Source organism: Podarcis tiliguerta, assembly GCF_965153285.1.
Source record: "Podarcis tiliguerta genome assembly, chromosome: 13".
NCBI lineage: Eukaryota > Metazoa > Chordata > Lepidosauria > Squamata > Lacertidae > Podarcis > Podarcis tiliguerta.
In genome coordinates, this window is record NC_139546.1 from 10,608,160 (window position 1) to 10,624,349 (window position 16,190).

General features: G+C 45.3%; 1 protein-coding gene across 4 annotated transcripts in view; it reads left to right on the plus strand.

Moving 5' to 3' along the window:
* Positions 1 to 16,190, plus strand: part of PLEKHH3 (pleckstrin homology, MyTH4 and FERM domain containing H3) — a 47,451-nt gene that overhangs the window by 3,042 nt on the left and 28,219 nt on the right. Inside the window, exon 1 of one of the 4 annotated variants that reach the window (XM_083407747.1) lies at positions 12,025 to 12,242. The exons of the other annotated variants lie outside the window; for them this stretch is intronic. Within the exon in view, the coding sequence (XP_083263873.1) occupies positions 12,210 to 12,242 (33 nt within the window). The 5' untranslated portion in view covers positions 12,025 to 12,209. Of the gene's footprint in view, positions 1 to 12,024; positions 12,243 to 16,190 lie in introns of those variants that run through there. 4 annotated transcript variants of the gene reach the window in all.

Sequence of the window (16,190 nt, forward strand, 5' to 3'; positions counted from 1 at the left end):
CGGCGTGATTGGCTCCGTCCTGTAAGCAGTTTGGGAGCCGTCCCCAGGGCAGCACTGCCCGTCTCCTCATCCTCCCAATTTCGGGGGAGGGTGAGCTTTCTCCGGATAGGTAGCATGAACTAAGTGGCAGGAATGATTTGCTGGCAACGTGAGTTGGGGAGCGGGTGTCTCCTCATATTTATAATCCTTATGTAATTCTACAGCCATGAATTATGCAGAATGAGCTGTTGTCTTGGCTGCTTGGCCACCTCTTCCTCCCAGCCCATTTCCTCTTCACCGTGGGCAAAAGGAAGTCATGGAGAGCTGAACCCTGGCCAGCTTCAAGAGTGACAGAGAGCAGGGCTGCCTTTTGGCTGGCTGGGACACAGGGCCCTTCACAGCCCGACCAGAGTTCAGAAAGAAGCCATTCATCTTCCCAGACCAGCTCCAAAGGATGAATTTCTTGACATCAGCTGAAGCCGTAGATTTGTGCCAGTTGATTTTTTTACAGGAATAATGATGCTTGCTCTAGGGTAGAACGAGGCTGTTCCCTTTAATAAAATATTTCCTTTCTCTGACCTAGTACCTTGGATACTAGGCATACCTTTGCCCTTGTGGGCTTCCTCTGCAAGAGATCTGGAGAGCAGGGGCTTTTCTGTGGTGGCTTCCCACTTGTGGAATGCTATCCCCAGGGAGGCTCGCCTGGCGCCTTCGTTACCTATCATTAGGCACCGGGCAAAAACATTCCTCTTCTCCCAGGCCTTTGGCTAATTAAGCAACCTATGGCCTTTTAAACAGTGTGGGGGGGTTATTGTTTGTTATGATGGTATGTATTTATGTATTTTTACATTCTAAACTGCTCTGTGATCCTTGGACGAAGTGTGGTACAGTGGTACCAGTGGCGTAGCGTGGGTTGTCAGCACCCGGGGCAAGGCAAGTAATTCGCGCCCCCTAACCCGTGGATTTGCGCCCCCTAACCCCCATATGTTGCGCCCGGTGCGGCTGGCCCCCCCTGCACCCCCCCACGCTACGCCACTGAGTGGTACCTCAGGTTACAGACGCTTCAGGTTACAGACTCTGCTAACCCAGAAATAGTACCTCGGGTTAAGAACTTTGCTTCAGGATGAGAACAGAAATCGTGCTCCGGCGGCGCGACGGCAGCAGGAGGCCCCATTAGCTAAAGTGGTGCTTCAGGTTAAGAACAGTTTCAGGTTAAGAACGGACCTCCAGAACGAATTAAGTTCTTAACCAGAGGTACCACTGTACAGGTAAAACGTTGTAGAGAAACGGATTCCAGTCTGGCTGGCCAAGGTTTAGCTTAGCCCGAAGCTGGATTTGCTGGGGAAATTGGGAGTCTCTTTCTCTCTCACACTCACGCACACCTTTCTGCTCTGAAACCTCTCCAGTCACAAAGGCAGGTCCTGTCAAGAGGAACGGGATGTGACATGTTGGAGGCGATGCATCACTGCAGCCTGGAAGGAACAGGTTTGGGGTTCTCCAGATCTCCGCAGAGGTGTTATTAGACGTCCACGAAGAGGAAGCGCTAGCCCTGGCTTGGGAGGAGGGGGGAGGGATCTCCAAGCTGGACTGCCCAGCGAGTTGTAGCCTTGGTTTGCCAACACATGGCTGCATTTGTAGGCCCTGTTGCCCTCCCAAGAGGAAACAAAATTTGGGGCGGTAGATGATTTGGCTGAAGGCATGAAAAGGCTGCATCACAAATCCCAGAGACAAGTTATTGGGGGCTAAATATACACATGCTGCTTTGAGCCACCCAGAGTGGGCGGGGTATAAATTATTATTATTATTATTATTATTATTATTATTATTATTATTCCTCCCCCTTCCTTTGCTCCGTCATGGCTGGGGAGCACCTCCTATGCCATAGGCCATGGCTTTATTCAGAAGGAGAACAACAAAAAACAACAACAATAACCATAAGCATAACAATCATTGGGCACCACACATACAATAAAACCACGGTCACGGCTACTAAAATTATTTGTTGCATTAAATAGAATAGAGTGGCAGAAGATTCTCAGGTAAGATGTGCCAAATTAAATATCTGAATCCCCTTGCAATTGACTATTTTATCTAGTTCCTTCCTCCTGATCTTCTTAGCTGCCAGCCCATAGAGTGCTACTTTATAAGTAACAGTCGTCATTTCACCCTTTCCACCCTATTCAGATATATTCCACTCATAAACAGGGGTTTTATAAATCGGTCTCTTGGGTCTATATATAACGGGCACTGCAATAAATACTTCTGGTTACATACATAACTCGTTCCGGAGGTCCGTTCTTAACCTGAAACGGTTCTTAACCTGGAGCACCACTTTAGCTAATGGGGCCTCCTGCTGCTGCCGCGCCGCCGGAGCACTATTTCTGTTCTGATCCTGAAGCAAAGTTCTTAACCCGAGGTGATATTTCTGGGTTAGCGGAGTCTGTAACCTGAAGCGTATGTAACCCGAGGTACCACTGTAATGGCACAGGTCCTCGACGCAGGGTTGTCCACACAGACAGAGTCTCTCTTCATAATGTACTTTGAGCACCTCCTATTTAATCCTGCTTAGCAGTAAAATTGGAAGCATGTATGTCCAGCTAAAGCAGGAATGGAGAAACTGTGGCCCTCTATATGCTGTCGGACTACAGTTCCCATCTTCCATCACCAGTGGCCATGTTGCCTGGAGCTGATGGGAGATGGTCCATCAACAGCTCGCCTGCCCCCGTCCCCCGGCTGAATTAGATGGTTCTGGGAAGCCCACAGCAGGGCTTGAACCCAACAGCCCTCTCCATGGCTGTTGGACTAATTACCCCTGCCCGTACGGGCCAGTCGTGTCCGACTCTAGGGTTGTGCGCCCATCTCACTCAAAGAGGCCAGGGGCCAGCGCTGTCCGAAGACACTTCCGGGTCACGTGGCCAGCGTGACATTGCTGCTCTGGCGAGCCAGAGCCGCACACGGAAACGCCGTTTACCTTCCCGCTAGTAAGCGGTCCCTATTTATCTACTTGCCCCTGGGGGTGCTTTCGAACTGCTAGGTTGGCAGGCGCTGGGACCGAACAACGGGAGCGCACCCCGCTGCGGGGATTCGAACCGCCGACCTCTTGATCGGCAAGCCCTAGGCGCTGAGGCTTTAACCCACAGCGCCACCCGCGTCCCCGTTGGACTAATTATTATGGCTAATACCTATCGATAGGCCCATTTATAGAGGATAGGTCCAATCCCATTTTAGAGCCATCTAAGCCCATGGCCATTGTCTCTTGTGGCCGTAAGTTCTATACATTGCGTCAGGGCTGGGGAACCTGTGGTCTTTCAGCTGTTCCTGGACTCCAGCTCCCATCAGCCCTAGCCAATGTGGCCAATGTTTAGGGATGATGGGAATTGTGGTCCAGGAATGCATTGTGTGACTTTCTTTTGTCTGTCCCCAGTCTGCTGGCCAACCAATTTAACAGCGTGACCCTCAGTTTTAGCATTGAAAGGGGCGGGGATATTCCCCCTCCTCAATACCATGCCTGATTTTGCGCACCTCTGTCTTAACCATCCTTGTCTGTCAGCCTAGGTAGCTCAATTGGTTAGAGCGTGGTGCTGATAACGGCAAGGTTGCAGGTTTGATCCCCGTATAGGTTAGCTGCATATTCTTGCATTGCGTGGACTTGGACTAAATAATAATAATAATAAATTTTTAAAAATTATTATTTGTACCCCATCCATTCTGGGTGGCTTCCAACAGAGATTAAAAATACACTAAAATACATTTAATAAAGGTAAAGGGACCCCTGACCATTAGGTCCAGTTGTAACCGACTCTGGGGTTGCGGCGCTCATCTCAGTTTATTGGCAGAGGGAGCCGGCGTACAGCTTCCGGGTCATGTGGCCAGCATGTCGCGAACCAGAGCAGCGCACAGAAACACCGTTTACCTTCCCGCCGGAGTGGTACCTATTTATCTACTTGCACTTTGACGTGCTTTCAAACTGCTAGGTTGGCAGGAGCAGGGACCGAGCAACGGGAGCTCACCCCATCATGGGGATTCGAACCGCCGACCTTCTGATCGGCAAGCCCTAGGCTCTGTGGTTTAACCCACAGCGCCACCCGCGTCCCAAAATACGTTTAATACAAAGATTTAAAATACATTATTTTTTTTTATAAATTTTTTTATTGCGTTTCTTTCCATAATTTTATAGGTTTATAAACAAATAAAGTAGTTACAAGAAACAAATTTTCTCTTTTTTAACAACAAAAACAAAATAAAACTTGGACTTCCCCACCCCTTCCGATTCTGCGTTCTTTGCATTAACAATGTCAGCATTTTGTTACCTTATTTCATACCTTGTTGTAACTTTCGAATGTTATGTATCCAAATACAATATATTATATCTCAATTTCAATACCTTTAAAATAAACATAACATATTCAATTTAAATTGTCTCCTTTTCTCTTTTGTCACTAATTTTACCATTTACTTAATCATATTCGCAGAAGCTTAACGTTTCCTAATCATGCACTTTCTTAGGATTCATACAGCTTATAATATTTTTTCAGATAATCTTTAAATTTTCCCCAGTCCTCCTCAATTGTTTCTTTATCCAAATCTCGGATTCTGCCGGTCAGTTCAGCTATCTCCATGTAGTCCATCAACTGCGTCTGCCAGTCCTCCAGCGTGGGCAAATCTTGTGTCTTCCAACTCTTTGCAATGAGTATTCTTGCTGCTGTGCTAGCGTACATAAACAAAGTTCTATCTTTCTTTGACATTTTCTGGTCCACCATGCCCAACAGGAAGGCCTCTGGTTTCTTAGGAAAGGTATACCTAAATACCTTTTTCAATTCATTATAAATCATTTCCCAGAAGGCCTTCACTTTTGGGCAGGTCCACCAGAGATGGAAGAAAGTCCCCTCTGCTTCCTTACACTTCCAACATTTGTTGTCAGACAGGTGATGCATCTTGGCTAGCCTGACTGGGGTCATGTACCACCGGTATATCATTTTCATAATGTTTTCCTTCAAGGCACTAGATGCCGTGAATTTCATTCCGGTGTTCCATAACCTTTCCCAGTCTTCAAACATAATATTATGTCCAACATCCTGTGCCCATTTTATCATAGCAGATTTAACTATCTCATCCTGTGTGTTCCACATAAGCAGCAAGTTATACATTCTAGATAAAATCTTGGTCTTTGGTTCTAACAATTCTGTCTCTAGTTTCGATTTCCCCTCCTGGAAACCAACCTTTTTATCCATTTTAAAAACCTCTTGAATTTGAGCATAATGTAACCAATCTCGCACCTTGTTTTTTAATTTGTCCTGGCTCTGCAACTTCCAACCGTCTCCAATTTTTTCAATTAATTCCCAATATTTCGGCCAATAGGCCTCCATATTGGGTCTTTTTCGAGCTTTGGCCTCCACCGGTGATAGCCACCTCGGTGTTTTACTCTCTAATAAGTCTTTATATTTCATCCAGACTGCAAAAATCGCTTTTCTGACAATATGGCTTTTAAACAATTTGTGAACTTTAACCTTGTCATACCATAGATATGCATGCCAACCAAATGCATTATCAAAACCTTCCAGATCTAGGACGTCGGTGTTTTCTAGCAAAAACCAATCTTTCAGCCAGCAGAAGGCTGCAGCTTCATAGTACAACCTCAAATCCGGCAGGGCAAACCCCCCTCTTTCTTTTGAATCAGTTAATATTTTATACTTTATTCGGGGCTTTTTGCCCTGCCAGACAAACTTAGATATATCCTTCTGCCATTTTCCAAAACATTCCTCTCTGTCCACGATCTGTAGGGTTTGAAACAAGAATAACATTTTCGGCAATACGTTCATTTTAATTGCTGCAATCCTTCCCAACAAGGAAAGTTTCAATCTTGACCAAATTTCTAAATCCTTCTTTACTTCCAACCAGCATTTTTCATAATTGTCCTTAAATAAATTCAAATTTTTGGAAGACAAATAGATCCCTAGGTATTTCACTTTCTTTACCACATTTAATTCTGTTTCTCTCTGAAACCCCTCTGTTTCTGTAAGTGTCAAATTCTTGGTCAAAACCTTGGTTTTTTGTTTGTTCAACTTAAACCCCGCCACCTGACCAAACTCAGATATAAGTTCAAGAACTCTTTTTGTACTGGATTCTGGCTCCTGCAATGTCAAAACTAGGTCATCTGCAAAAGCTTTAAGTTTATATTGTTTCACTCCGACCTCTATCCCTTGTACCAGCCGGTCCTCCCTTATCATGTTCAATAGCACCTCCAGGACTGAAATGAATAAAAGAGGGGATAGAGGGCACCCTTGTCGTGTCCCTTTTTCAATTTTGAACTCCTCCGTCACCACATTGTTCACTATTAATTTGGCCTTTTGCTCTGAATAAATTGCTCGTAACCCATTTTCAAACCCCCGCCCCACTCCCATCCCTTCCAAGTTTTTCTTCATGAACATCCAAGATATATTGTCAAATGCTTTCTCCGCATCAACAAAAATTAACACCGCCCTTGTGTTCCTGTTAGTTTGTAAAAGTTCCAAAATATCGATGATGTTTCTGGTATTCTCATATAAATGTCTACCAGGGAGAAAGCCTGCTTGGTCTTTGTGAATTACTTCAATTAAAACTTTTTTAAGTCTACTTGCCAAAATGTCTGCAAATATTTTGTAATCCACATTCAGGAGTGAGATGGGGCGGTAGTTCTTGAGTTGAGTCTTTTCAGATTCTATCTTAGGTATCAATGTGATGAACGCTTCTTTCCACGTTTCTGGTGCCCTCTTCCCATCCATGATCTGGTTGCATACCTCCAACAAGGGTTGTGTTAAATAGTCTTTCAAAGTCTTGTAGTATTTGGAGGTAAGCCCATCCGGGCCTGGAGATTTGCCTAGTTGCATGTTCTGAATGGCACTTTCAATTTCCTGGGTGGTTATTGTAGAGTTCAAGATTGATCTTTTATCTTGAGTTATTTTTGATAGTCCATTTGTCTTTAAAAAATGATCTATCTCTGATTCTTTCTGAGGCCCCTGTACATAAAGTTCTTTAAAATATCTGTGGAAGCACTTCCTAATTTCCTCTGGTTTCTGCACCGTTCTTCCTTCAATCTCTAGATTTGTAACTGTATTCAACTTTTGTCTTTTTTTCAGCTGCCAAGCTAGCAGCTTTCCACATTTATTTGCTGATTCAAAGGATCTTTGCTTCATCTGTTTTATTTTCCATTCAATCTCCTGATTAATCAATTTTGAATATTCTGCTTGATGGAATTTAATTTCTCTCAACAGATCCTTTGACTTTGGTTTAGTTCTCAATTTTTTCTCTCCTTGATGTATTTTCTCCAGTATTTTATCTTTCTTTCCATTCCAGAGCTTCTTCTTAATTGTATTCTGTTGTATCAGAAACCCCCTCATGACAGCTTTGCTTGCGTCCCAGATCGTTCTTTTTTCTACTGTAGTATTCAAATTTATCTCAAAATAGTCCTTTAATGTTTTTTGGGCCTTTTTCACAATCTCTTGATCTCTTAAAAGAGTGTCATTCATTCTCCATCTGAAGGAACCGGTTTGAGTAAGTCTGAGATCTAATTTCAGAGCGTTGTGGTCGGAGCATGTTTTTGGGCAGATTTCCACCTTTTTAGTCTTGGGTGCCAGCCCCCTGGAGGTCCAGATTTGGTCGATCCTTGACCAGGACAGGTGGGCCTCAGAGAAGAAAGTTCCTTCTTTACCTAGGGGGTTCTTTGTCCTCCATATATCAATCAAATCCAGATTGTCAGTCATTTCAAAAAAAGTTTTAGGCAGTCTGCCGTCTGATGTTAGATTTTGGTTATAAGACTTATCCATATGTGTAGACACCACTCCATTCATGTCTCCCATCATTATGATGTTAGCATAGTCCAGATAGTCCAGCAGCGTCTCATGCAGCTTCTTGAAAAATTCTGATTTCCCGTCGTTTGGAGCATAAATTCCTAGTATCAATATTTTTTCTCCTTGGGTCTGGATTTCAATTGCCAGAATTCTTCCATATTCATCTTTGAATAAAAATTTAGGTATCAGGCTCTCCTTAGCATAAATCACCACTCCTCTTTTCTTTACCTTGTCTGAGGAAATAAACTCTTGGCCTAGTCTTTTGTTGACCAAAACTTTCCTGTGGAGCCTGGTCACATGGGTTTCTTGTAAACAAATAATATCCAATTGTTCTTTCTTCAATATATGAAACAGTTTCCTTCTTTTCTCCGGGGAATTTCCGCCATTTATATTCCAACTGAGTAGCTGCAGAGACATCCTGAACTATTCTGTTACACCTAGAGCGGTGTATCTTCTTTTTCCTCTAATTCCGAGGGTTTAGGCGTCCCTCCGCCTGCTGGCAGAGTGGGTCCTGGTTTAAGTATAGGCCAAAGGGCTGCTGCTTCTTTTTGGAGATCTTCTCCGTGGTCGTGCTGGAACTTTTGTAGATCCTCTGGTAATCTTATTTTAACCTTCTTCTGTTTGTAAGTAAATGATAGTCCTTGTGGGAACTCCCACCTATAAGGGATTGAGTTAAGTCTCAACAACTTAGCCAATTCTGAATAGGTGGCTCTCAGATCCAATAGCTGTTTAGGAATATCTCGGTAGATTTCCACCCTTTTCTCTTGTATCTCAATTGAGTTTTTGAAGTGTAGGCCTAATATTTTGTCTCTCTCCTCTCTTGATCTCAAAGCTATTAGACAGTCTCTAGATCTATCTTTTCTTACCAATCTTCCCAGTCGAAAAGCCGATACTACTTCTGCTTTAACTTCCTCAACCTCTTTTTTAGCTGATGTTGCAATTTCAACGGCTTCCCCTGCCAATTTACGGTTCTCTTCCGTTGCTCCTTGCAATTTTTCAATTGCTTGGGTGTGTTGGGAAACCTGATCTGTCAATTTCTGGATCGAGGATGTAGCTTGGTCAATTTTTGTTGATTGGTTATCAATTTTTTGATTTAATGTTGACAATTGTTCCAAAACTTGTTTCAGTGCTGCCTCTGCTCCTCCTGATGCCATATCTTCCTCTTCAGATTTTTCAGGCTTTTCACTTTCTACTTTTTGTGTTGCAAGCACAGCAGGCACTGATAGTCTACGTCCCTGAGTTAAAGTTGTTTGCAAAAGCTGTGCCTGCTTTTTTGCTTTTTCTTTTTCCTTAGCTTCCTTAGCTTTGGCTGCTCTTGTCTTTCCTGTACCACTCATCAGTCAATGTTCAAGGTCAGATGTTGTAATCCCATGGGAAAGACAAGTCCAAATTTATAAACAATCTGGAGAAAGAAAGTAAGCAAAAAAACTTTTCCCAGGCCTTTGTTATCCAATGTCCTCTAGGGGGAGTGCCACCAAAAGTTAGTAAGAAGAAGGTAACTTTTCCGCCATTAAAGTTTCCGTTTTCAAAAACAATTTTAAAAGCAAGTTAGTTCCAAAACACTAAGAAAAAAGTCCTGCAGAGCACTTTAAAACGTTTAACAATGTTCCAACAAGGTGCCTGCAATTGTATCCACTCAAACTAAGTAAGCCCAAAAGTTGCACTTCAGTTACAAAAGTATCTGGAAGTTTGTAACAGTTCCGCAGTCAAGCAACTTCACCCGGCCACCCGAAGATTTGGGGTTAGAGTCTTCCCTCGCCCCATGGGGGACCGCTCCAAGTCCAATTTAAACTGTATTTTTTCTTCCTTTAAGAATAGAATTTCAAGTGTGCACGAAAGTCCCACTTTAAAGCCTTAAAGCTTCCCTGTTCACAGCGCTTTCCGCTCTTTAAACAGTCTGCTTTGATCTTATAAGCAGTGCCGGAAGACGGACTTCCTCTTTCTCGTCTCCCGGTTTCAGCCAAATTTCTTCAAGTTATTGTAACAAATCTTAAGTCCTTACTCACGGGTTTGCTGTTTCAGAGTAGTATTTTTTGGAAGAAAGGTCAGCGCTCATCCGTGACAGCCGCGCGGCTTCGCCTCCGCAGAAAGAGCGATGAACTCACAGCACCGCTCCCCCTCCTTCACTCCGGAGCCCCTTACGGGGTCCCTTCCGCGAATTTGGGGTCGCTCCAGGTGCCCGCCGAGTCCCACGGCCACGGACTCTCTCTGTCCGTGGTTTTTCTTGATGGGTTGCCGCTGCGCCGTAGCGAAACAACCCTTTTCTGCGGTGCCCCTCTTCAGAGCTCGAAGAGGTCCGCCATCACGGTTTCGCGCCGCCTCCGGAAGTCAAGATTTAAAATACATTAAACCACGGCAAAGCTGACCTGGTTCCATTTGTTTAGCCTCAGGGTCCCTTCCAACTCTACATTTCTATGATTATCTGATTCATTTATTCTCCCCCCCCCCCCAAAGTAATTTCCAAGTGTGCTAGCTTTTTTTTTTTGGACAGGGGAAATGCTCCAGCTACTTCATCATGTCTTTTAACTATAGCCTTTGTGCGATGCTGCCAGAACCTGTTTTCCCCAGTGGGGAGCTACGCCAGAGCAGAGCTGGGGTGGGCATGAGCTCACTTACCACTACAAAAGCAGCTTGACTAGCTGGAGAGACTAGATGCTGAACCTGGTCATCTGATAGGTGTTAACTGGGCGTGCCGTAGTGTCACGCACTCCTGGCACTGCTTGCCTTGACCCCTCAGGAAATTTAAGGATTTGGCATCCCCAAACTCACCCTCCAGGTGTTTTGGGACTACAATTCCCATCATCCCTGACCACCGGTCCTGTTAGCTAGGGATGATGGGAGTTGTAGTCCCAAAACATCTGGAGGGCTGGGTTTGGGGGTGGCTGATTTGGAGGATGCTATCCAGCTTGGGACGCGGGTGGCGCTGTGGGTTAAACCACAGAGCCTAGGACTTGCCGATCAGAAGGTCAGTGGTTCAAATCCCCGCGACGGGATGAGCTCCCTTGTTCGGTCCCTGCTCCTGCCAACCTAGCAGTTCGAAAGCACGTCAAAGTGCAAGTAGATAAATACCTTCTCCAGCGGGAAGGTAAACGCCGTTTCCGTGTGCTGCTCTGGTTCGCCAGAAGCGGCTTAGTCATGCTGGCCACATGACCCAGAAGCTGTACGCCGGCTCCCTCGGCCAAAAAAGCGAGATGAGCACCGCAACCCCAGAGTCAGCCACAACCGGACCTAAAGGTCAGGGGTCCCTTTACCTTTACCTATCCAGCTTAGGTTGGCTGGGGTTAGGATGGTCCCCGTCCCCGATAGTCAGGGAACGTCGCCGATAGTCAGGGAAGAAGGGAGTTGAAGTTTGCCAATATCTGGAAGGCCACAGCTTCCTCACCCCCCCCCCCCAAGCATTTGAAATTAGCCAGGTGCCAGGCACGTTTTGTAACTTGCATGGGTTCAATTGCAACCACTTGGAGATCTTCAAATGCCAGGTTGGCACCTGTCATCTCCACCTGGCTGGCCCCTCCAGCTTTCTTAAGCAGCTAAGCAGTTCATCATTGCAATTACCCTGTGAGGTAGGCTGTGACTGGCCCAAGGTCACCCAGTCAGCTTCATGACCGAGTACATATTTGAACCATGATCTCCCAGGTCCTAGTCCAACACTCTAACCCATGGGTAGGCAAACTAAGGCCCAGGGGCCGCATCCGGCCCAATCGCCTTCTAAATCCGGCCAGCGGACGGTCCAGGAATCAGCGTGTTTTTACATGACTAGAATGTGTCCTTTTATTTAAAATGCATCTCTGGGTTATTTGTGGGGCATAGGAATTCGTTCGTTGTTTTCCCTTCAAAATATAGTCCAGCCCCCCACAAGGTCTGAGGGACAGTGGACCCTGCTGAAAACGTTTGCTGACCCCTGCTCTAACCACTACATCACCCTGGCTTCCTAGAGTACTTCTGCTGTGCTATGAGCTAAATTAAGTAGGCAAATAAATATGGAGGGAAGCAAAATGTCGCTTGGAGAAGGGTCTGAAATATTTCCCTTGCAGCGTGAATTTGTTTTATTCTGGATTTCTTTATTTGATGTTTTAATGGGTTGTAAAGCTCTTTGAGATTTCTTCTTCGAGATATAAAGCAGTCTAGAAATGAACTGAAGAAAAGGAAAAAGAAATATCATTAGGGGGGCGGAATGGCGCCTAGACATTCTGTTGTGGCGACCGTAACCTAGGTTTTAAGCTGCTATTTGGCAGTGACCTTATATGTCTTGAGTTTCCTAACATGGCTCACCCCTGGTTTATGGAACAGCAATTGAAGAACTTCTAGCCCCACATTCCCCCTTTTAATGGCTTCCCTCCAAGTCCAGTGTCTTTGCCCTGCCAAGGCTTTCTGAAAGAGGAATGCAGAAATTATTTTTCAGTCATGCAAGTTCCTTCATTTCGGGCCCTCAGAATGGTAAGGAAAAGTGTTCAGTTCCCTTCTCCATTAGGTTGTGGTGAGAAGTGATCAGACACAACCGTGTTTTCACCCGCAGACGCCACTTAGCCCAAGTGAGAAAATCCACGATTTGTCAACTTGCTCATTTATGTGGATTGTCGTCCGAAGAGTTCCATAAGCCGAAACAGTTTTATTTTTAAGGGAGTAGAGTTCTCTCTTTCGAAGGAGGAGTGAAAGCTGCTGTAGTCAATGGGTAAACTCTTACAAAGAGTTTACTATTTCAGAACACTTTACAGTGGTACCTCTGGATACGACCGGGATCCGTTCCAAAGCCCCGTTCGCATCCAGAAGCGAATGCAACCCATGTCTGCGCGGGTCGCGATTCGCCGCTTCTGTGCATGCGCGTGACATCATTTTGACCGTCTGTGCGAGCGGCGAAACCCGGAAGTAACGCGTTCCGTTACTTCCGTGTCACCGCGGAGCGCAACCCGAAAGCGCTCAACCTGAAGCAACTTCAACCCAAGGTATGACTGTATTTCTAAAGTATTACAGTGGTACCTCGGGTTACAGACGCTTCAGGTTACAGACTCTGCTAACCCAGAAATAGTACCTCAGGTTCAGAACTTTGCTTCAGGGTGAGAACAGAAATCGCACGGCAGCAGCGGGAGGCCCCATTAGTTAAAGTGGTACCTCAGGTTAAGAACGGACCTCCAGAACGAATAGTTCAGACTGCTAATCTGAAATATTTCAAGTAGGTGCGCTTTCGGTAAGTACAAGGGCTTGCAGACTCTCCTTACCATGCAAATTTGAGATAATTGCTACAAACAACCATTAAACTTTTAAAAGCCTTCCTGAGCCTGGTCATTATAGTATGGCGTCATTCACTTCTCCTGGAGAAGGAGGAAGGGACACCTGTCAGAACAGGGAAGGGATGTTTAATTTTCATTTTTCATTTCACATTTAATTTGTATACCACCTTTCTATTTCACTATACCCAAGGCAGTTTACAAGCTGAAGAGGCAAAGAATGTACACCATATAACAATCCAATCCAAAAATGTGATAATAAAACATAACTTTAAAATAAGCAACTTATATCAAATAAAGTCAGATTCAACAATCCACTAGAAGAGTATAGAATATTAAATATCAGCATATAAAAATGAAACAGAAATCCACTCTTAACAATTACAATAAATAATTTCTAAACTATAATCAGTAAAAACAATGGCAAGTCACAGTGTGTAAAATAATACAATACAAATTGAGAAGCAGAGATTGGAGGGTGGGGCAAGACAGGTGGAAAGGTCTTGCCTGATGGGCGGCTGGAAGTCTCTCCCCTTGAGGAGACCTTGAGGAGTCCTCCTTAGGGTTCTCATTGCCGGAAGCAAATTAGGGCCTTCTCCCACAAAGACTCTGAACCTGCAGTTTCCAGCTCTGGTAGCTTAATCCTGCTAGGAAGTCATCTCTACAACGTTTTGCCTGTACAGTGGTACCTCTGGTTAAGAACTTAATTCGTTCTGGAGGTCCGTTCTTAACCTGAAACTGTTCTTAACCAGAAGCACCACTTTAGCTAGTGGGGCCTCCTGCTGCCTCTGCGCCACCGGCACGCAATTTCTGTTCTCATCCTGAAGTAAAGTTCTTAACCTGAAGTACTATTTCTGGATTAGCGGAGTATGTAACCTGAAGCATCTGTAACCTGAAGCATCTGTAACCCAAGGTACCACTATAATATAACATATAACATATAACATATAACATATAACATATAACATATAACATAACATAATGCATTGTTCTGGAAGCACTCTGTGTGTGTGCCATTACTGGTGATCAGCTATGATGAAACTGTCGGCTCTGAGTTACCCTCAACTCCGCAGAGGCGTTCAGTCTCCGGAACGGGACTGTGGCATTTATTCACCAGCCTTTGCATATGTACCCACTGGAAAGATGCCAAAACAAGGGCAGGGCCTCTTGCACTTTGAATAATTGTGCAGAAGGAGGCATTTCAAGAGTTGTCGCTTGCATGACAACCTTGCATGAGACGAAGATAGCCCCATCGGTGCTGCAAGCCTTGCCGTTTGGTACTTTGGGGAAATCATGGCTTACGGAAGCTAGCATTCCCCACCCCCACCCCCCGTAACATGAGGAAAGGTAAAGGTAAAGGGACCCCTGACTATTAGAATCATAGAATCATAGATTTGTTAGGTCCAGTTGTGGACAACTCTGGGGTTGCGGTGCTCATCTCGCTTTATTGGCCGAGGGAGCCGGCATACAGCTTTCAGGTCATGTGGCCGGCATGACTAAGCCCCTTCTGGTGAACCAGAGCAGCGCACAGAAACACCGTTTACCTTACCGCCAGAGCGGTACCTATTTATCTACTTGCACTTTGATGTGCTTTTGAACTGCTAGGTTGGCAGGAGCAGGGACCGAGCAACGGGCGCTCACCCCGTCGCAGGGATTCGAACCTCCAACCTTCTGATCGGCAAGTCCTAGGCTCTGTGGTTTAACCCACAGCGCCACCCGCATCCTTTTAACATGAGGATAGTTGAGAGCTAAGGGAATCACAGCGGTCTTATAGTGTTGCGGGATGTAATGGGATGGCTGCCAGACAGCGCTTGCTTCTACTGGTCCTCTGTTGCAAGCCCCCTTCTTCCTCTTTCTGTGTGCCCAGTTCTTGCCCTCTGAGCAGATAAATATAGTGCTGTTAAATATGTGCTGAGCAACAGTGCCAGAGTGCAGGCATACTGTGATTTTTTAAAGATACAGTGCAGCCTGACATATTATAGTGGCACTCACGAAATCAAGACAGCTTTTGCTTATGTCTTGGCCTCCACATACTCGCTGTTTCTTACCGTCTTTTCAGCCATGCTCCTCTGCAAGTTGGGACAAAGTTGAAGCTAGGGCTAGCTTGCTGCACGAATTTTAATATGCTTGTAAATGCTATAATCTGAATTATGACAGCCGCCCTCTTGGTGATTTTAAGCTGAAGAGAGCAAGATGGTGCATGTTGCCGAACCAAAAGGAAACCCAGCAAAGTTTTGCATTTCCCAGCATCATCAGAACATCCCACTTCTTCTGCTTTGCTGATAATTTTCTGAACGACGAATTCATTTTAAACACAGCCTACGTGCTGCAAAGGCTGATTTTATGCTTGCTGAGTGAGTCATAAATCAGGATTCGCTTCTTCTTTTCCATTGCTAGTTCCACCTTGTGATGACAAAGGCATTTGTCCTTCTCATTGTCTTGTATCCTTCTCCATAGCCTTGGTCAACATTTTGATCTCCCAGTTCTCCTATATGACCTACCATTATTAGCTTCTGCCACTTCCTCTAATTCAGATGAAATGGCAGCACATGATGCTGTGCTGTATGAATGTAGTCATTGCATAGCATGGATGTGAAGCAAGGATGGATGGCAGCTAACAGATTGAGGTTGAATCCTGACAAGACAGAAGTACTGTTTTGGGGGGACAGGAGGCGGGTGGGTATGGAGGACTTCCTGATCCTGAATGTGGTAACTGTGCCCCTGAAGGACCAGGTGCGCAGCCTGGGAGTCATTATGGACTCAGCTGTCCATGGAGGCGCAGGCCAATTCTGTGTCCAGGGCAGCTGTCTACCAGCTCCATCTGGTATGCAGGCTGAGACCCTACCTGCCCGTGGACAGTCTGGCCAGAGTGGTGCATGCTCTAGTTATCTCCCGCTTGGACTACTGCAATGCGCTCTAAGTGGGGCTACCTTTGAAGGTGACCCGGAAACTACAACAAATCCAGAATGCGGCAGCTAGACTGGTGACTGGGAGTGGCAGCAGAGACCATATAACACCGGTCTTGAAAGACCTCCACTGGCTCCCAGTACGTTTCCGAGCACAATTCAAAGTGTCGGTGCTGACCTTTAAAGCCCTAAATGGCCTCAGCCAGGTATACCTGAAGGAGCGTCTCCACCTCCATCGTTCTGCCTGGACACTG